The following is a 21,729-nucleotide window of genomic DNA, read 5'->3' as shown; positions in this document are numbered from 1 at the left end:
GGAAGAGGCCCTGGCAACTTAGGCACTGTTATTTTGAAGTTATTTTGAGTTAAGGTTCACTTCAGTTCATTTCGGTTTTCTTTATGTGTAGTTCACTAATTCAGTTTCATTTTATTTAGGGTTTGTTATTCCTAGCTTATTTTTAGTTCAGCTGAATATAATTTAGTTTAGTTAAATACAGTTCAGTTCAGTTTAGGGCCTGTTCTCTTCGGCATAAAACAGCTGGACTGAACTGAATTGATCTGAACTGAACTGAATTAAACTGAATTGAACTGAAATGAATAGTGATATGTGAGAGTAAAAGTATTGTCAAGAGCTGAGCTGAACTGAACTGAATTGAATTGAACTGAACTGAAAATAAGCTGGGGAGAACAGACCCTTAGTTGCAAACAGTTCGGTTCAACTCTAATTATCATTTTTATTAGTTATAATTTAATTCAGTTTAGTTACAATCAGTTCAATTCAGTTGCAATCAGTTCAGTTTAATTCAGTTGCAATCAGTTCAATTCAGTTGCAATCAATTTAGTTCAATTCAGTTCGGTTGTTTTATGACGACGAAAACAGACCCTTATATGTCATTCAATTTTATTATTCACTAATCAGTATTGGCATAAGTTATAGGGGCTATTTGCTACTTCGCGTTAGTTAGTCGTAATGACTAATGATGCAGGAGTGCTACCCTCTCCTTACTATAGTAGACAACATTATTCAGGTCCTCTTAAACACCTTGAAGTTGTCAAGCTTAGGACCAGATTCTATGCCATAAACAAAAAAAGTTTATGACGCAGGTAAACGAACATGAACATGAACATGAACATGAATAGTGATATGTGAGAGTAAAAGTATTGGCATGGGAACATGAACATCGGAAACCATATCTTCGCGTCACCTCCGATCTCTGACCTCTGTATAACTAGAACCATCAGTGGCCATTGCCCAGTTCAGCTGCGGATGAGAATAACAAAGCCTCAGCAAAACCTGAATCACAATTAGAAAGTATTTGAGTTACTTCAACAGTTTTTCCATTCTTTCTAATTGTATGCTGCTCGTCTTTGCAGCCCAATTAACCTTCATGGTAACTATAATGACTGGACAAAGTTAGTAAGTTACTCATTTCCAAACAATTCTGGTCTTTAAACAATGAAGACCGTCTGTTTCTGCAGCCCAGACTTAGTCTAGAAGAATTACTCGGATGAATCCTCAGATGATCAATAAAAGAACTGAGCTGGTAACAGTATTCTGTATTCGTCAGGCTCCCTTATCCTTGGCAAAAGGTTGAATGAACATAGTTGCTCTTAGAAAATAGACGGCTCACTGAACATAGTACAAAGAAAACTATATCATGTAAAGTTACCTGTCCATGAGTGCTGGAAACTATGGGCATATGCGCGTATTCCTTGTTTTTGACCATACAAATCTATACCTCATCTGCAAAAATATAATGTTCCTTTTCAGATATTCACATGGTAATCAGTTTTACCCAATATAGAATCTGTCTCGTGATGAAAATACAGTTACATTTTAGCCAAAATAACTTACATATTGCTTTACGTATGACCTGTTTGGTAGTCGGTAATATATAATGGTAATGAGAAATTGAGAATGAATTTTAAATGTAATGTTACAAGGAAAGAACTCTTAAAATCTCTATAGAAAGGCAATTTCAACCCACAAGTTTGTGTTTTTTTCTCCATGATGAAACAATCTCACTCCTAAGCTTGTGTGTTTCTCCAACGGGAAACAATTTTCATTAGCACTCATTACCACTTACAAAGCAGTATTGGATGAGAATGAAAATTTAAGGAGAAAATAGACAATTATGGATAAATTAGCATTGCCATGAAAACGAACAATGATTTTCTTCATAAATTTACATACAAATTCATTCTCACTGCCTCTATTTATAACCAACTACCAAACAGACCGTTAATGTTCCCGCGTTCTGTTTTGACTTAAACCCGGTCCAATATATGACATATTGAATATAACATTGCTATTAGAAAACAAACATAAACTCCCAAAATATTTAGAAAAGAAACGTAAACTCTCAAAATATTTAGAATTTAAACATAAACTCTCAAAATATTGACCCATCATCGGGCAGAATCAAATGTCCAAGTCTCCAAGACTAGGATCCATTGATCATGTTGGCACTTAGCACAACGATTATAACCGAAATACAACAAAATTTGCTGGCAATGGAGGAATTTTCCTCATCTTAGGAAGAAGCTAGCAAAGATAAACGCATATCACACACACACGCACACACAAATACAACACACACAACTCAGGGTGCAAATCTTGCTAGATTCATCTAAATACAACTAAGTGTGAGATGAAATACAATCTGGGAAATGGTATGAGAAACATAGGATAACAGGACCAGGACTGAGATTACCCTAGCTTGAAAACCTTACTTGAACCTCATGATAGGTTTCCAAACTTAAGCTAAATTTAGAACCGACTCAACGAGAATTAAAGAATGTACTTCAACTGAGGGAAACCTAGAAAAGAAAACTAACATCTATCAACCCCTATTATTAACCTTTCATCTGTGCATACTTTTATGTACCGAACATATGCACATATATGTACCATTACTGACCAGCCTTCACTACTGCCTGGTCGATATCTCGTCAAGGCGACGATCCATGATGTCAGAAACAGTTTCTAGAAAAGCTGCTTCACTTGTGGCCGGGAGCACAGAGTCCAGAGCTTCTTGGACAATTTCCTCAATCATAGACTCGTTGTTAATGTTCACCCGGCACATGATGGTTCCAATTTCGTATGGAGTCAACCCAAGCTCCACCCCTTTTTTCAACAGCATGGTAGAAATGCGAAGAGTGCGTGCACTTTCAATGGGGAGGTCCCATCCATAATACTTCAGGATAGCAATGTCCTCCTCAGCATCCAAGGACCTTATGTACTCAACTGTTTCAGCAGAGTATGGTTGCCGAGCTTGTGGCCAGTAGAGCCATTCAAAAGTGCAGTCTTCGAACTGCATTAATACCAAAAAACATCAGAAAAATTTCAGATAGCAAGCAACCAAGTACATCACCACTTACATGATCGATGAAGTGTATAAATAATATGAAGAAATCTCACATGATTATACTTAAACATAGTTTATACACAAGACAACCACCAACTTATTTCCATTCAAACGCTCTGGAAAAAGTTCAAAACAAGCAAATTAAGTGACATCGGGACTCCTGCTAATGATCAAGCACTAACAGTATCCTAAAAAGACAAGGCGACAATGATCTTTAAAAGAAGTCATGCTAATCAACTATTCAACTTTCAAATCAAAGGATTTGGCTGTCCTTGCGAGACCAACAATGGTCCAAGCATTCAAGTGAACACACAGAACTGGAACTAGAACTCGAACTCATAGTCATTCAATTACTTGCTTTCCCTAAATCGAAACACAAGGATGTCTCCAATAAGCTCAAAACAAATGAAGCACATGATGAAGCAATCTTATCAGTATGTACACCAATAAGTCAAAACATATAGCATTTCCTATCAAGTAGCATTCATGAATTAAGCAATGAGGGCAATGGTACTTACACATTCAGGCAAGCAGTATCCATGATCAATAGGGATCAGGACTGTTTGACCAGTTTCTTTGTCCTTGCTAAACAGTATATTCCCAGCATGTCTGTCTGCATTCGCCAGCCTTATGTCAAGCACAGAAATTTTGTGCACCTCTTCCGTAGGGAATGAACCGGGACCAATATCCTCACAGCTACCATTGTTCTTCACAAACTTTTGCAAGGATCCTATCTTGGGAGTTATGCCATTGGGATGATTAAATCCCTTATTCAAGCACGACACCAAACCCGTAGGAGGCACCCCAGCAAACCCCATTTCCTCTCCTGTGATTCCACGTCTCCCACTCAACGGGTGATCCAAGAGGTAAGCTGCTACTTCCCTATACGCCCCTTGCCCAACTATAGTACCCCGTTTCAACCCTTCACCATCAGAAGTCAAGGGTATCCCATGGGGGTTGTTTATTGCCTTTGGCTCCTCATCGATGGGCTTAAACACAGATACATACTCTAACCCAGCTGAATCCTGAATAAGGTACACCCCTCCTGAACCATCTGCCGACCTAATAGGAGGATTCCCATTCTCTAATCCCGCATAAGTCATCTCCATCACTTCCAATATTGCTGATGGTATCTCAGCCTTTGGATTGACAACCACTGGCTCCAAGACAAAGTCTTTATCACAAACCTTAGCTAATATCGGCACCGGTTTTTCAATTTTTTCCAGTTCCGATACTTCAACAGACAACTCTTCGCAATTCTTTTCAACATGCTTAGAACTAAACTTAGCAGTCTTCCTTACAAGCAAATGAATCACAGCATCATTTTGCTTGCTGCAGATGTCATCAACTAACTGCTGATCCTTGAGAAGCTCGCCTTCATAAACAAGCTCCTGATCCTCCTGATCAACTAACACTTTCGCCCTCTTAGCTATCTGTTTCTTAATATACCTAACATCCTGGTATCGCCCAACATCGAAAGTCAATTCCTTCCCACAAGTTGTCTTAACCTTAATCGTCTGAAGGTCAGAAAGCTTAAGCACTAGGTGAAGAACATTGCCATTAGCAACTCCATAATCGCGTACTAACGAATTACTCCGAGACAATTCCCTCCCTCCACAAACCAATTTCTGACTTTTCACATAATATCCTTTAAATCTCTGAATCTTTAATTTCACACACTCAATTGAATCCGATTCACAGACACGCAACGGTATCACATTCCCGGAAACACTCAAGAAAACCATAATAGATTCAGCAGAGTTCAAATCAAGAGCATTATGGAAAAATCTCGGCGAAATTAAAGGCTCCTCAGCCCTAATTCTACTCACAGCAAGCCCAGCCGACGACATTGTTCTTCCTAGTGATGAAATTCAATCGAATTTCAAGAATCTAAACTACAATAACCTAAATTAAAAAAATAAAACTACACAACCCAAATCGTTACAACATTCGATATACACAAGAATACAAACAGATAAACAACAACATCAAAATCCGTTAAAAAACGGATAAATTTCACTTACAGATACGATACCCTCACGAATCAAAGTATCAGCATCGATTCAACCGAAATCGCAACAAATTAGGGTTATTTTCTTTTTCCGAAACCCTAGATCGGAAAATCGTAGATTCAAAACAAGAAAAATCGAACGAAAATTCAACAAATTTTAGGGATTTTGAAGAAGAGAAATCAAAGAAGAAGAAGAATTAATCGTTGAATTTTCTGGAAGAAGAAGACGAAGAAGAGCTGGAAAGATAAAATAGAATGGTGGGTGGGAGGATACGTCAGAAATGAGGAGGATGATTTTATACGCGTATGTTAACGGTTGTCTAAATGTTGACACTTTAAATTAAATAATTTGATTTAATGGATTTTTATTTGTGCTGTTATTATTGGCTGCTTTGGGAAAATAATGAAATGACACGTTAATGGAGAGTTTTGATTGGCTAACGAGGTGGAGCCACGGCATTTTTGGGGAGAATAAGTTAATGGGGGTTCTTTTGTTTTTTTTAGAATTAGTTCAAAGAAGAAATTTTTTTACTTGGGCCATAAGAAAAGGTGACAATAGGATTCATATTTACTACCTTATTTATGGAGTACATGATTAGGTTGTACTGACTATTGACAAAGTAAAAATTAGAGGGGATCATTTTGGCCCGGCCCGTTTTTGGGCAGAATTTTTCGGTTCGGTAGTATTTTTTTTTTACTTTGGACGGGCTTTGGGCAAGCTAAAAACAACTTATTAGTCTATTTTTTTGCCCGGCCCATTTTCGCCCGCAAAGCCCGCTAATTTAGGTCCGAAATAGCGGGCTTTGGACAAAAAAAATTTAGCCCGAATTTAGGCCCGACCTGACCAACGGGTAAATTTTTTTGGCCGCGGCCCGGCCCATGATCACTTCTAGTAAAAGTAGAGTATTTTGGTACCAACTTTCAGTTTGGTACCAAGATTCCATTTTGATAGTGTGACATTATTTTGGTACCACTTTGACTTAGTTTTGGTATCAAAAATTTTTGTCTTTTTGTGTGAGATGTCATTTTGGCATCTCACTACGAGATGTTTATAACACTTCTGTTGTACTACCTCTATACTAGTCTATAATGCACGTGATGCGTGCATCGTTCAGGTCTGTTCTTAATCAATTTCATCAAAATATAATTATAGAAGTGTGATTTATAGTTATTGTTATATAAAATATTGTAATCTATAAAGTTTTTAGAAAATTGAGATAAACATTTAGATGTAAAGTTTTGTAGTCAAATTAAATTTGTAATTTTTTTTATTGAGAGTCTCAAAGTTCCACTCTTACCATGTACGACATGTCTTCAGAGAAGCCAATAGAACAGCCGACAGGATTGTTAATGTTGGCCACCTAGTTTATTCATCTTATGAGATCTCAGATGTTATTATTCTTCTCTTTTCCTCATTATTGTATCGGACACATTAGGTGTTACCCTCAAAAGGAGGGTAGCCTAATGTTATTTATCTTACCGTTATAAAAAAAACTATCTTATATGTAGTACATGTCCCCATTAGTTTAAAAAATACTTCCTGCGCTTCTTTTTAAGTGACACATTTCTTGTTTTCACGTTTGCTAATGCATTATTTTAACCATTAATATCTTCAATTATTAATAAGTAAAAATTATAAAAAGTTGATGTTAAAAAAATTCACATTCAGACGAATCTAACAAGCAAGATCCCACATGACTATGTTTTTCGTAAAATGTAAATCACCAAAGCTAATTAAAGTTTAAACTATGAATAGTAAACACTATGCAAATGTGTCACTTAAAAAGAAACGGAGGAAGTATATAATAACTAACTTTAATCATATATTTACACTAGATAAAACAAATGCTTATACTTCCTTCGTTTTTTTTTACTTACAACACTTTCCTAAAACAGAAATAATTAACTACTCCATCCGTTTCTAAAGATCTTTCCTCTTTCCGTTTAAGTGCGTTTCCAAAAGATTTTCCCTTTCTTACTTTATTCCTTAATTGGAATTTTTTTCCCCTTTTTACCCTCTCATGTCCCTATTATATGATCCACCATTATATTATTAATTCAATTTTACTCCCTTTCTCTCTCCTATTTTAACTCGTTTTTATTTGTTTATTTATGTTAATCCCTTTCTCCCTCATACTTTACCCACCCATACCCCACACAAATGGATTTTCCTTGGTATCTGTAGGAAGAGTAAGAAGGAAGATCTTTAGGAAACGGAGGAGGTACTTGCAACACTTTTTACTTTTGCTTTTCCTTTCTCTCTATCTCTCCAATCACATGGGACCCTCTCTTTTTTCCTCTCTACCTTTTTTTTATCGAAATTTTATATTGGATTTGATGAAAAAATTTGTTGCAAGTAAAAAACAGGATGAAATAGTTTAGATTCTTGTTCTTAAAGGATATGAAGAAATAATTGACACATCATTTTCAATTCTCTGAAGAAATGCTCCCTACCGGTGATTATGGCACGTTATGCCGTTTGTTGAAGCACACCAAACAATATCTTAATCAAGTTCATTCTGAAGAAGCCAACTTGGTATAAAAAGACAAATGTCAAACTTCACAATATTTGACTGTGCCTTAAATTTCTTTATTTTTTATAGTTTTTGATGTTGATTTTAGATTCTCCTACAAATCACATAAAGCTCGAGTTCCTTCCAAGAAGTTGCACGAGCCAAAGTATTATGTTTCACACTACACTTACACAGTTACACTCCATATTATACGGCATAACTGATTTAATTGTTGTACTGCTCTCTATACTTCATGAATGTGACTAAATACAACTTAGTCTAGTGGTTAAGACTTTAGTATATGTACTTGAGGTCTTGGGATCAAATCCTATACTATGCAAGTTTAGTATTTAATTAATATAATACTTAGAGAGAGAATGACCCTAGAGAGAGAAAGTGAGAGAAAAGAGAATCCCAGAGTGAACCACCCAAACCCCAACTCATGGATCACGGTTCGCCGTCGCCGCCCCCGGCCTCATTCTCAACCCACCCTCGCCATAAAAACAGCCTTCATTGATTTTCTCCCCTTAAACACCACCCCATACGACATCTCCAATATCTTCTTCCCCTATGGAGTCATTGCTGATATAGTACTCCCGGAAAAACTCAGGCCAAATCTCAAACACAGATATGCGTTCGTAAAATTTTACTCATCCCACTCCTTGAACCAGGCCATCAAAGCAGAGAATGGAAGAAAGGTGGGCAAATTCACCATAAAAGTTAATCCTGCAAAGGCTGATAAACCTTCCCCCAGTAACGTCAAACCACGATTTAACCATCCCTCTAATAATTCCAAGCCTCACAATCACCCAATCCAACCCCTCCCCACCTCTTCGCTTAGAGACGCTCGGACTTACAGAGAAGTGTCCTCGTCCCCAGTCCAAAAGAATGTACCAATCCAGCCTCTTGAACCATCCCACCCTTCTCCCCCCCCCCCCCCCCCACTCAATGCATGAAATCAACAACTCCCCAGAAATTCTCCACCCACATCCGGACCAAATTCCAGAAATTACAACCTTCCTCCAGCCAGTTGAACCTCAGCCAGACTATATAGTGAGAGAAATGAGTAACCACAGAATAATGAATTCAAGAATTTTGGGTGCGGATACGGAAGCCACCCGGGATGAAATCGAAATAGGCTTGGTAAATGATGAACATATACCCATTGTCAAAGGGTTAAAAAACAATGACAATGAAGCCCTCCTGCAAAGAAGTCTAATTGGGTTTGCCTCCTCTTCATTATCATCATCAGACATTCTCAACTGCATATTAGCAGAAGGGGTCAACTGTCTAGAAATCTATCCTATGGGAGGAATGATGCATTTAGTCACTTTTGAAACGATAGAAGACAAACTAGCTCATCTGGAGAGTCAATGGCTAAAAAACTGGTTCTTGGAGTTAAGAAGCCCAAATGATAGTAGTGCAGCCCTTTGGAGACAAACGACAATCTCAATCTACGGCGTTCCCCTTTCTGCATGGTCTCATGGGAATTTCTACAAAATAGGGTGCATATATGGTAGAGTTCTATCAGTTAATCACTCAGGCTTTGATTACGCACAGGTCACCATCTTTACGGACTGCCTGTTCAAAATCAACAACCCTCTACTATTTGATATAGAGGAAAAAAGATTCAATATCTTTGTCTCAGAAGACCCAATCCCAAAGCTCGCCGTACCTAGTACTAAAGTACAAAACCACAGGGAGTCGGCAGGAAAAAATCAAGGAAAACCGGCCACCAGTGAAGAGGAAGAAGCCTCTGAACCAGGAGGCTCAGATCTCAAGGCACCTCTGCAGCCAGGAGACAAAGGGGGAACAAGCCATATTAATGAGACTCATCTCCCAATACTTTCCCCCTCGAAAAGTCCACCTCGGGAAAATATGACCTCGACAAACGAAATTAATCATTACATCTCCCTTAGCCCTCACAAAACGCTGCAAAAAAAATTACCTATAAACCTTTCCTCTTCCCCATTTGTTGGAGAAAGTCTCTTGAACTCCCCACCTCTAGACTCCCAAAAAGCCAAAAGCCCACCCTCTTCCAAAATCCTTTTCACACAGCCTAGCCCAATCCCTTTACTTCCTGACCTCGGACCACAAATCCCATCCCCAGCCCAGCATATTAAGAGCCTAGCCCCAAAAACCAGTCCAAACATGCCCTCATCCCCCCAAAAGGGACCTGGCACACCCATTCACATATCAAACTATTTTGACCCACTAGCAAAAAAGACAAAATCGAACTCATCAACGTCCTCATTATCTGAAATCCCTTTCCCTCCAGGCTTTGAATCAGTCATCCCAACTCCCCAAAAAAAGAAGCATGAAAAAAGGAGGCTCAAAAAGATAGAAAAAATCCAAAAGAAAACAAGAAAGTCCAGATCGGAGGAAAAATCACAATCTAACCCACCATTGCAACACCCTACCCACAAACATTTTCTAGGGGCTTCAGACATAATTGAACTGGGAGTACAACTGGGCCTCCAATTCAATGGTCCCATAACCCAACTTCATAGCAGAATCGAGGACATACTAGCCCGTCAACAGGCCGATTGGGCCGCCAGTCAACAGGACTAAATACTGGTTACTCAGCTCTCATCCATCCAAATCATCATAATGATACTATTTTCATGGAATGCAAACGGGCTTGGAGCAAAGCCCAAACGTATGATTCTCAAAAAACATATCTCAAAACTCGACCCATGGTTTCTATTGATCCAAGAAACTAAACTCGAACACCTATTACCCACCACCCTATCCTATCTCTGGAACTCTCCAAATTCTCTTCACTGTCTTAGCCCTTCAGTGGGCAACTCCGGCGGTCTTCTCTCTCTTTGGAAAACACAACACTTCAAATTAGAATCAAGCTCAACTCATAGAAATTGGATTGCTCTCAAAGGCACCCTTTGTGCTTTGAACTTTAAATGCATAATCATCAATATTTATAACCCTTGCTGTAGTTCTCTCCGTGCAGGTGTTTGGCAGGAACTGATTGATCACTATTCGGACTCTCCCTCCCCGATCTTAATAATAGGGGATTTCAACGAAGTACTCTCCCCCATGGACAGAGGTAGCCAATCTCTTGACACTAATGGTGTGGACGACTTCAGAAACTTTATTCAAGCCCTCCATCTCATTGAAATCCCAGCGGCAGACGGTCACTTTACTTGGTTCAGGGGCTCTTCAAAAAGCAAGTTGGACAGATTATTCATTCAAGCTGAGTGGCTCTCCCTCTTTCCTCTACTTCAAGTATCTCTTCTACAAAGATCCTTATCCGACCACTCCCCTCTGCTGGTAACCTCTCAACCCTCTGATTGGGGCCCGAGGCCATTTCGCTTCTTGGACTGTTGGTTGACTCATGATGAATGCATGGAAGTTATTAAATCTGCATGGGACAAATCCAAAGAGAAGCCTGTAATTCAAAAACTGCAATCAGTCAAAAATGACCTGAAAACATGGAATGTTAATGTCTTCGGAAATATAGACTCGAATATCCAAAGACTTGAAAGCAAAATTCACTCATGGGATTCTGAGGCCCAATATAGAGTCCTTCTCGACAGTGAGATCCAAGATAGAAATGAGGCCCAGGCAGATCTGTGGTCGTGGCTGAAAAGGAAAGAACTATTTTGGAGTCAACACTCAAGGGAACAATGGCTAAAATATGGAGACAAGAACTCCAAATACTTCCATGTAGTAGCATCAATCAGACGTCAAAGAAATTCTCTATACTCTATCAGATACTTGGGCTCAAACCTCACCAAACCTGATGAGATTAAAACAGCAGCAGTAAAGTTTTACAAAAATCTCTTCAGTGAAGAATTCCGCTCCAGGCCCACTATAGACAATCTCGATTTCAACAGGCTATCTCCTTCTCAGTCTGATTTCCTAATAGCGCCATTTGAGATAGATGAAATCAACAGAGCGGTTGATTCTTGCAATCCCTCCAAGGCCCCAGGCCCAGACGGGTTCAACTTCCGTTTCATAAAGGCCTCTTGGTCAATCATCAAAGACGACATCTACAAACTCGTGAACGAGTTCTGGTCCACTAGCAGCCTCCCAAAAGGATCCAATGTAACCTTCATTACACTCATAGCAAAAATTGATCATCCAGTGGAATTTAAAGACTATAGACCTATCTCCATGGTGGGTTCCATATACAAAATCATAGCTAAACTTCTCTCCCTCAGATTAAAGAAGGTCATGAATGACATAATTGGCCCCTTTCAATCGGCTTTCATTGAAGGGCGTCAAATTCTAGACGGGGCTCTGATTGCAGGCGAGTTGTTTGAATCATGCAAGAGAAAAAATCTGAAAGCGGTTGTACTGAAGCTGGATTTCCACAAAGCTTTCGATTGTGTGTCATGGAATTTCTTGGATTGGGTCTTAACCCAAATGGGCTTCCCTTCAATGTGGCGCAAATGGATATCCTCCTGCATTTCTTCTGCGTCCGCTTCCATCCTCATTAATGGAACCCCCACGGTACCATTTAGACTCCAAAGAGGCCTTCGTCAAGGCGACCCACTCTCTCCACTCTTATTTGTTATAGCAGCAGAAGCTCTCAATCGCCTTATCATAAAAGCTACGAAAGCCAGCCTTTGGGAAGGAATCCGGATAAGCAAAGAGAGCCCCCCTCTTACTCACCTACAATATGCAGACGACACTATTATGTTTTGCCATCCTGACATTCATTCTCTTGTAAACATAAAGAAGACTCTAATTATTTTTCAATTGATCTCAGGGCTCCAGATCAATTTCCATAAAAGCTCTATTATGGGAATCAATATTGAGAACTGCTGGCTACTCTCGGCAGCCGAGACGCTGCACTGCAAAGTAGGACACTTCCCCATCTCCTACTTGGGTCTCCCAGTTGGAGGCAACTCATCCCGGATCATCACGTGGGACCCCATAATTGAAAGATTAAGGCAAAAGCTTGCCTCCTGGAAAGGTAATCTCCTATCTCTTGGAGGTAGGTTAACCCTCATAAAAGCCACCCTTTCAAGTCTTCCACTATATTTTATGTCTATTTTCCCTGTCCCTTCCGGTGTTATAGATAAGATCACTTCCATTCAGCGAAATTTTCTATGGGCTAAAGGCCAGGGGAATACTTCTCTCCCTCTAGTCAGATGGGACGTGCTTCAATTGCCGAAAAATTGGGGAGGGCTTAATATTAGCAACTTGCTATTTCGTAACCTTGGGCTCCTGTTCAAATGGCTCTGGCGGTACAATTTAGAGCCCAAAGCCCTATGGAGGACTGTAATCCAGTCCAAATACAGATACCCTCACAACTACTCATTGGCAGATTTGTCTCATATCAAATGTGGGGGCCCATGGAAAAAAATATGTAACACCTTATTATCCAACCCAAAAGCTTCAAGTTTGCTGAAGAATGGGCTACGGAAATCAGTTGGGGATGGCTCAGATACTTTATTTTGGCTCGAAACCTGGCTCCATGAGAAACCTCTTAAAATTGCTTGTCCAAGACTCTTTCGAATCTCCCCCCTACAAAATGCCCATGTAAATGAGATGGGCTGCTGGCGAAATGGGGTTTGGTACTGGTCCCTCACATGGGCCCGTCCGTTTAGAGCTCAAGATGAAATTGAATGGGCTTATCTTCAAAATCTCCTTCAGAAAGTGGTACTGCTACCAGAGAAAAAGGATAGGCTAATCTGGGCCCCTCATAAATCAGGAGATTATTCTGTAAAATCTTTCTACCTGGAAATGGCTTCATCTCTCTCCTCCTCCCCTGCGGCGAAATGCTACCGGAAGCTATGGAAGGGTTTGGTCCCGCCAAGAATTGAAATATTCACCTGGATCGCCTGCTTGGAAAAATTGAACACCAGAAACAAACTCTCAAAGCTCAACATCATCCCCCCTCACGAAGATGTTTGCATTCTATGTAAAGCCTCCACAGAATCCGGCCCCCACCTTCTCCTTCATTGCCAATTCTCCTGGATCTTGTGGTCCTGGTGGTGTAACATATGGTCCATTTCTTGGGTTTGCCCGTCGTCGATACAGTTAGCCCTTGAGCAATGGTTCCTACCCTCCAAATCTGAGATCTCCCGAAAACTTTGGCTTGCTGGGTTCATGGTAATAGTCTGGTCCATTTGGAAAGAGCGCAACGCAAGGATATTCACCAATAAATCCTGTTCAATCAATGAAATTAAGGACCTGATTCTGCTCAGATTATCTTGGTGGATTAAAAATTGGAATGATCCCCTTCCATTTTCCCTCGAAAATATCCGGAAAAACCCCTCCTGCCTTTTGACCTCAAAAAACTCCCTCTCCTTGAAGCCACCCCCCGAAACCATACACTGGTCTCCCCCCGAGCCCTCTCAGATTAAATGGAATGTGGACGCTTCTCTAAGCCCCTCACTTGGCAGATCGGCAATTGGAGGTGTTCTTAGAGGCCCAGATGGTCTCTTTAAATGTTTGTTCTCTTGCCCCATCCCTCCCATGGAAATCAACTCGGCTGAGGTTCTAGCCATCCATAGGGCAATTCAGATATCTCTCAATAATCAGGAGTTCAAAACTTCCAAAATCATCATAGAATCTGACTCCCAGAACGCGGTAAGATGGTGTACAAGCCAAAAAGGGGGCCCTTGGCACCTAAATTTCATTCTAAATTTCATCCGTTCCGCTCCGGCCAGAGGTCTTGAAATATCAATTCATCACAAAAGAAGAAATGCAAACTTCGTTGCAGACTCCCTAGCCAAGCAAGGTCTCAATAGGGGCTCTGACTTCGTAGCCTGGGTCTAAGATTCACTATGTCTCAAATGGATGTAATCAGTCTGTAATCTCTCTTTTCACATCTTTGGGAGTTTCTTAAGTACACTTTTGTAACAGTATTGCTCTTATATGAATGAAAACCCCCACTTATCAAAAAAAAAACTTCATGAATGTGATTAGTGTGAGGTTAAGAAACTTGAGAGGGTGGATCATTGGTGAGAAACTGTTGGCATTCAGTTATCAGTCTTCTGGAGGACGCCGTCTAAATATTATAATTTGAGTATAATTTGGTATTTATGTCTCTTTCAATTGGTATTGGAACTGGTACTATGTCTTCTAATTAGTACTAAAAATGATATTACTTGAGTACTAATTGGAAGAATTATGGGTACAACTTTCTTTGTGATATTTTTTATACCAATTTGAAGTGACATGAATACCAAATTAAAGAGATGGTGAACAGGAATAGAAAAAATGTACGAAATTGTTGATCCAATGAGAGGTAGAGAAACTTGTTGCATCTAATGTGATATATGATGTTGGTTCTTTTGTGGGGATATGACACAAGTCTACCACTGCTATATTGGTACCAACCACGATTAGCATTGATATGCAATCTATCTATCTAATAAATGCCAAGAAGCACCCATCAATAGTATGTCAAAAATGTCGAGAGTTTTGATACATTATGTATGCACAGTGCGCAAATTGACTATAAACTTACTAAGTAATATTTGGTTTAATGGAAAAAATTTTGTATCTCACAAGGTTTAAGGTTGTGAGATCAAACCCCATTAGAGACACTTTAGGGGTGAGATTCTCTTACCTTCCCCCCCTTTTTTTTAGGGTCTTGGATAGTTGGATGTATCGGCCAGATTAACTTTGTACGAGGTTCCGATCTAGTACACTTCTCCTTACCAATTTTTTTAAAAAAAATTGACTATAAACTTATGAAGACTATTATTCCTGCACCAAAAAACTAAGTCAAGATAATAAATACTATATAGATTTAAGTATATAGGCCTAATTGAATCAAAATAAATACATTATGCATAGTGAACTTTTGTCTCAATTCCTCCCTTCTATCATCTCATTGCACCTTTACCGGTTAAAAAAATCATGTCTTTTTTTTCGCTTATCTACAAAATAAAATTCAAAGCTATAGTTCTAAACACAATAAAGAAAGGTTATGAAAAGTGTAGAGAAGCTAATATAAGTTCAGGAAATAAAGTTGAGATCAAAACCAAAAAAAAAACAACAAACTAGTAATAAAGTAGATATACGGGTTCATGATCTGGAAAATGCTTTAAAAGTAACTCAAAATATATGGGAAAAAAAAAATAGAAGATGGTGTTTTTACACATTACAGAAATGAAGTGATAAGTTTGGTTCATGTACAATCAAGTGTGCAATTCATCCACCTCTTGGACTATCAAGTATCATCCATTCATGCCTCAGCCCTTGCAGCTCACCAAGACAGGGTAAGGAGTGATTAAATGCATGATCTTACCCCATCCATTTAAACAGAGAAGAGATTCTTTCCCTATGAACTAATTTTACGCCTTCGTTTTACGAACCATCATTCACCAGGTATGCAAGCGTCTAGCACCTTTGATGTCAAAGATCGACAGGAAGGCATTGTTTGTTTGTGTCTAATCTTCCTCGGGTCCTTTTCTTTGTAAGCATTCAGCTTCCTTGTTCACCACAAAGGTCGGAAAAGCGATGTTAATGTCCCTACAACCACATAGAATAGCATACATAAGTTCATGTGCAAAATATATGGTTCCCAATTTTGATAAATAACAATGACTAGAAGATGATGTGCATTCGTATCTTCCCTATTTGTCGAAAATCTACATTGCACCATCGGGTTTTTTCCAAAGTATCTATGGTACCCCAGTGGTTTTAGAGGTGTCTTATTGGTACCCTTACCGTCACTCCAGAGTAAATAAGTTCCAATAGTGAGATGTTCTACATGCTCTCAAGTCACTTTTCGAGGTTTAAAACTAATTTAACTAGCTAAGTACATAGGATTAAAGTTCTTTTCACACTTCATAACAAGAAGTAAATTAATCAAAATCAATTTCAAACCCCATAACTTAGATGAGAGCGCATAATATATCTCTATAACAATATTCAGTAACAAAGAAAATTTTTATAGAAACATCATTGAGGCACGTTAGAAACCACAGGGTTACGGTGGGGACCTAAAAATTGTGAGGATAAAACGTACATTTTCAACCAACACAAGGGGAATCCCATCAAGAAACCTAATGATGTTCAAAAGAGTATATTAGACCAATTATAAATGTAATTACTCACGCTAAGTAGGGTAGAGTCATGTTCTTTAGCAGTTTGGGATTTTTCGTTACATATTCTTCCCACTCTTCCATGTCAATTTTTCCATCACCTTTTGAATCGGTTTCCTTGAAAGTCTGCTAACACAGAAAGAGCCATGGTTTACCCAAATTAATATTCATAAATCATAGACTTGTGCAGAAAATCAAGCAGAAAGCAGCTCCAAGTCCATCCATACCTTGTCCACAATAGCCTCAACTAAATCATCTGAGAGATACAGGTCTGATTCATACAGAAGGGCCGATACCATTTCTTTCAACTGTACATAAGAAAGTTTAGAATTAGTTTAATTCAATTTACTACACCTTTGATGTACTATAAAGGGTTTTGGTGGCAAAAATCATTGCACAAGGGGTAAAGTTGTACTACTAAACAGCAACCTTGCACAAATGTTAGGTGTTGTTTGGTTGGATGGAAAACTGGCTTCCCTCAGACCTTAAGTGGTATTAAACAAAACATTAGATTGCTATTCATGAATGTGCAACTGTGATTCACAGGCCATTTCTTCTGAAATTTATTTATGTACAGTCATGAAAGAGTTAGAACAGCCTCAACTAGCCATCCGACTGAATCAAATGTTTCTTTTGGTTAGTGTTAGTCACAGCCTTGATAATCTCAGGCCAAAGGATAACTGATGTTTACACAGGGTGTTCTGCAGTATATAAGTGTTCAAGCCTAGGTGTGCTCAGCTGCTCACAGTGTCAGGGGCTTCTACCACTGGATTAGCCCATTAGGGGAGTATTTTCTTTCTTCTTCTTTTTTGTGCAAAGGGCGCATATGAAGGTTTTTTCATATATGGGGGAAGATTAAGAATATTGATATATGACTCACATTCTTGGTGTTATTGGTTAATTGAGTTTTTGGTGGTTGTTTGGCATAGAGGGTTTTTGCTACTGGTGTCCATTGGATTCATTTTAATCGTTATTCAAGTTGTGATTATGTGATGGCTGACGGTTTCTCAAGGGTAAGATTTGACTTATCAAGTGTTCATGAACAAACTCAAACTCCTTAGCACTAGAGTCTTCCACTCAGATGTTCTGAGCTTCAGAGCACAGGTATCTTTGAGTTGCTTGAGCTTCAGCTTTTAGACATATTGAGCTTCAGCAATTCCTTTGCATAATAATATGGATAAGGCTTGAGGGAACCACATTTGTCCTTTTTATTATCATGATGACTAGTTTGGTAGTTAGAAATAAATGGTGGGATCGACAATGACTTTATACGTAATTTTGTACATAACATTTCATGTCAATTCCCATGGAAATGGGACTTCATCCCCAAACACTTATTTTTGTTTATGAACTTCCACTCCACTAGACACGCCCTTCGAAGTATTGATGGATGGTAGATAGACTCACTTTACAAATGGTTATAAATTCATTACCACAATACTACTATATTACTGTCTACCAAACATATTGCGAGTTAGGCTGCAAACATGTGATGGACACAAACTATGTTATTATAAAACAGGATAAAAGTGCATTATATACTTACTTCTTCATGCTCAATATAGCCAGTTCCCCTTAGGTCATACAACTGAAATGCATCTGTCAGAAAACTCTACATTAGCACAAAATTATCGACAAAACATGTTAATGAGCTATCTAGGAACTGCAGGCTTTAATGTCAAGTGTATACTTACACTTCATCTTATCTGTTTCAGGAGTATTAGGGTGAAAGACACCCAACGCTCGCACGAATTCTCCAAACTCAATGAGGCCATTCTGGTTAACGTCAAAGAGATCAAACATCTGAAAATACGCAACCAGCTTAATAAGGAAGTCAGAGATAAATACAATAGAAAGAAAAGTAGTTGGAAAAAGCTGGGGAGGACTTTAAACCTTCCAAAAATTAATTGTCATTGGCTGGCCTATGCTCTATTCCCATCAACTTGGTAAATAACAGAAGTATCAAGTAAAAATTAATTTTAATCACTTATCAGTAGTTACATATACTAGTACTAACTAAAACCAAATTTAATCAGTAAAAAATTCAGTTGATAACAGGTAAACTGACAAGGCTCCGGGGTTAAATTATGTCATATCAGCCCTTGTACAGATTTCAACAACCAAAGAAACAGATCATGACACTTTGTGACCTTATCATACACTGGAATTCTTAATTCCTTATGTGATTGTCCCACCATCGAGATCTACTGAGAATTTAGTCGTCCAGTTTCTAGGGTCACCCTTTTTTCATCTAATATGTTGCTCAACTTAACTACTCGTGTAAGGCAACAGAATTTGTATAAAGCAAAATGAGGGGAAAAAAGAAAATCTCAACTCATATTTTGTATAGGGTCGTCCACTATATTTCATATTGTAGTTCAATTTTTTGCTCTATGAGGTGAACTGACCACCTATCAACCTAAAAACCTCAACTCATCTTTTTTTCAACCTCAATGAGAAAATCCAACATGTGATAGGCTTGATTGAATAATTAATAATCAAATATTTGCATGAAAGATCTAAATCACCACCAGAGAAACAATGGCACAACAGCATATAACAACTGAAAGGAAACACATACTCTGTCCAGAAAAAGACTTCTCTTCATACTATTCTTGAATAGTGCAAGTTGAAGTTCCTCCTGTTCATCAAAATATTATTAGAATATGATTATGGAAGATCAAAGATGCGATATGTAACTAACGCTTATATATATAAAGTTAAAAGTGGAAATTTTAAACATCCAAAAGCATAATATAATGTGTGGCATTGCCTTATATTTTCAATATAGGATGCTTTCTCTTCACCTGAATTTTGCTGAACTTTATCGGGACTTATTTTTACAACTTATTGGAGCTTATTTTTGTAGAGTAAGAGAACACGCCCTGAATAGGAGTATCTCTGTCGTATATATTTCATGCTTATGTATCCCCAGGCCTCTAATTAGGAAAACGCCCTACTAGGTAGACGGTAATAGAATAAGGTAACAGTAATGCATCTAGATTAATGTCAAAGTCCATATGTTCTCCGGTGAAAACCCATCACCATGGACACACGAACTATTCGTACTTCAGTTACATATAAATTCATTACCGTCACCCTTATTTATATCTACCTACTAAACAGAACATTATATCATTAGCCTTGCTACGCTGAAAATTGCAACAGTTATATCATAAGAGGCATCAGAATCCTTCATTAGCTACAGAAGAGTATTACATACCTTCTGAATAAAACCATCTCTGACAACCGAATTGCTGAGTCTATTGAACAAGTCATATAGAAGCTCCACTTCATCAAAAGTAACTGACAACACACAAAAACATCACATATAAAAGAGATAAGCAGACAATCCACCAATTAATCAAATAATCAAACTAAAACCACATTTTTTTTTTTAATACAAATTATCTTTCTATGTGATTATCCTCAATTTCAGTAATGATGGTTTCACAAAATCATGAATTTCATAGTTTCTTTTACCATCTAAACTAAATAACAGAACATAAAAGAAAGAAAAATTCTCATACACAATATCATCAATATACCAAGGAGGCCCTCCAAAACATCATTTTTCATCACATTGGTCGTGAGAGCAATAAGGTGGCTGTCTGGCTGATTAGATGGCGGCTAGAGGTCATATTTACAGTTTCCCTGCTGTATTCTTTCTTAGTTATGATATTGATTTATCCCTTCTGGTCGGAAAGGATATTTTAGGTTGGCCGCCGAATACTTGTTCAAATAAAAAAATTCTCATATTATATTTTAACTTATCTTTTATTGTAGAAGTCGTATGATGATTTATTAATGATAATTTCCGTATTCCCTCAAGAAAAAAAGAACATAAAAGAAACAGTCTACCATGAATCAACATAAACTGAAATTAGCAAGAAATAGAAGAGATGAAAAACTCACAAACAGTATCTTCAGCAAGAAGAGAGAAATTATCACAAGCAGGCAATTTCACACCATCTTTAGAAGTTTGACAACCCATTTTCTGACAACAACAATTCAATTAATTCAAACCCTTTAAATGCAAATTTAAGTGATACCCAGTAAAAATCTAATTCAGGAGATAAATGTGAACCAAAATTAACAACTTCCCACTAAAATTTATGTGAAGAAAACACTGGTATAAAGTAAAAGTAGAGAAAAGCAAAAGGATTTATGAAGGAAGCAGATGAAGATGACAGAGATTGAAAGGTACCCACCAAAATCTGCCACTGATCATTCACACCAAAACTGATTGTGATTGATAAAAAAGACCAAAAATAATACCGTTGGAGGCAGAAAGTTGACTATTTTAGCTGTCACTTAGGTAATCTGAGGTTGAACTGTTGAAGGAAACTGATTGAAGTACGCAGCGTTTAAAACAAGAAAACAGCTAATTGCTTTCATAAAGTGATTACTTGATTAATTAACTCAAACTATGTGTAAAGTGAACGTCATCTATTATGTTCATATCGGGTAATAGAAGTATTGAACTTGAATTCGTTGTATCAATTTTATAATTTTAGTGTTTATGTACTTGTTTGGTTTATGTCATGTGTTTGGATGATGACTTGTTTTAGGTATGAGTCATGAGGATAGTACAGAGAAGGGATGGGGGATTCGAACCTGTGATTTATCGTTCACAGCACCTTAATCTTAACCACTCGGTCAAGACATGATTGGTTAGGTGCGATGATTTGATTGATGGTAGAATCATTTTATCTAAATTCAGAGCATGGTCACTGGATGATCCCAAATTTGGGATCATTAACTACTTTAGTGGATAATGATGAAAGGAAACAACTATGACTTTCAATAACAAAATGAGCTCAAAAAATAAAATGTGTAGAAATAACTCAATATTGGTCTTTCTTTATACACAAAAAAATATAGCGGTTGGCATTCTTTTAAAATTTTTTTAAAAAAACTTACCATATGTCTGTTGCAAGAATTTGCAACGTTAACAATTCTGTACAATCCTAGCTATTAGATTGGAGAAAAAGGAAGGTTGGATGTGTGACATGTAACAGAAGTGGGACCCACTTCATTTTCATCCCCCTCCCACCTTGTGCCATGTGGTGATGAACTTGCCTTGGCCAACTCCATTTGAGATCATTCTCACGGTCTGTGCAT

At 38.1% G+C, this 21,729-nt stretch overlaps 2 protein-coding genes across 3 annotated transcripts; both read right to left on the bottom strand.

Annotated features, from left to right (window-relative positions):
* Nucleotides 1-2,287: 2,287 nt before the first annotated feature.
* On the bottom strand, nt 2,288-5,358 carry LOC104883470 (phosphatidylinositol 4-kinase gamma 4). The gene is made up of 2 exons (XM_010668024.3): nt 3,571-5,358; nt 2,288-2,998 (listed from the first exon to the last, which is right to left on the bottom strand). The coding sequence occupies exons 1-2, from the start codon at nt 4,900-4,902 to the stop codon at nt 2,615-2,617; spliced, it is 1,716 nt and encodes a 571-aa protein (XP_010666326.1). The 5' UTR covers nt 4,903-5,358; the 3' UTR covers nt 2,288-2,614.
* A 10,184-nt stretch (nt 5,359-15,542) lies between these two features.
* Nucleotides 15,543-21,147, bottom strand: LOC104883533 (calcineurin B-like protein 4). 2 transcript variants are annotated; one of them, XM_010668099.4, is made up of 9 exons: nt 20,817-21,147; nt 20,521-20,602; nt 19,829-19,911; nt 19,187-19,246; nt 18,300-18,408; nt 18,152-18,204; nt 16,833-16,913; nt 16,619-16,731; nt 15,543-16,030 (listed from the first exon to the last, which is right to left on the bottom strand). In XM_010668099.4, exons 2-9 carry the CDS (start codon nt 20,597-20,599, stop codon nt 15,949-15,951), a joined length of 660 nt encoding a protein of 219 aa, XP_010666401.2. In that variant the 5' UTR covers nt 20,600-20,602; nt 20,817-21,147; the 3' UTR covers nt 15,543-15,948. The 2 variants fall into 2 exon arrangements, with proteins under 2 accessions (XP_010666401.2, XP_010666446.2); XM_010668144.4 differs by having other exon boundaries at nt 20,884-21,147.
* Between the last annotated feature and the right edge of the window lie 582 nt (nt 21,148-21,729).

This window comes from Beta vulgaris, chromosome 1 (assembly GCF_026745355.1).
Source record: "Beta vulgaris subsp. vulgaris cultivar EL10 chromosome 1, EL10.2, whole genome shotgun sequence".
Classification (NCBI taxonomy): Eukaryota; Viridiplantae; Streptophyta; class Magnoliopsida; order Caryophyllales; family Amaranthaceae; genus Beta; species Beta vulgaris.
The sequence above is the reverse complement of the archived record's forward strand: the minus strand, read 5'-3'. Positions and strand labels throughout refer to the sequence as shown.

Excerpts from the sequence above, each read along its gene's own strand:
- LOC104883533 (XM_010668099.4), bottom strand. The coding sequence starts at position 20,599 with ATGGGTTGTCAAACTTCTAAAGATGGTGTGAAATTGCCTGCTTGTGAT. Across the intron at positions 18,205-18,299 it reads TGAAACAGATAAGATGAAGT|ATGCATTTCAGTTGTATGAC; the intron begins GTAAGTATACAC and ends GTTTTCTGACAG. Across the intron at positions 16,914-18,151 it reads GCTATATTGAGCATGAAGAA|TTGAAAGAAATGGTATCGGC; the intron begins GTAAGTATATAA and ends TCTTATGTACAG.
- LOC104883470 (XM_010668024.3), bottom strand. The coding sequence starts at position 4,902 with ATGTCGTCGGCTGGGCTTGCTGTGAGTAGAATTAGGGCTGAGGAGCCT. Across the intron at positions 2,999-3,570 it reads GATACTGCTTGCCTGAATGT|TTCGAAGACTGCACTTTTGA; the intron begins GTAAGTACCATT and ends GTATTAATGCAG.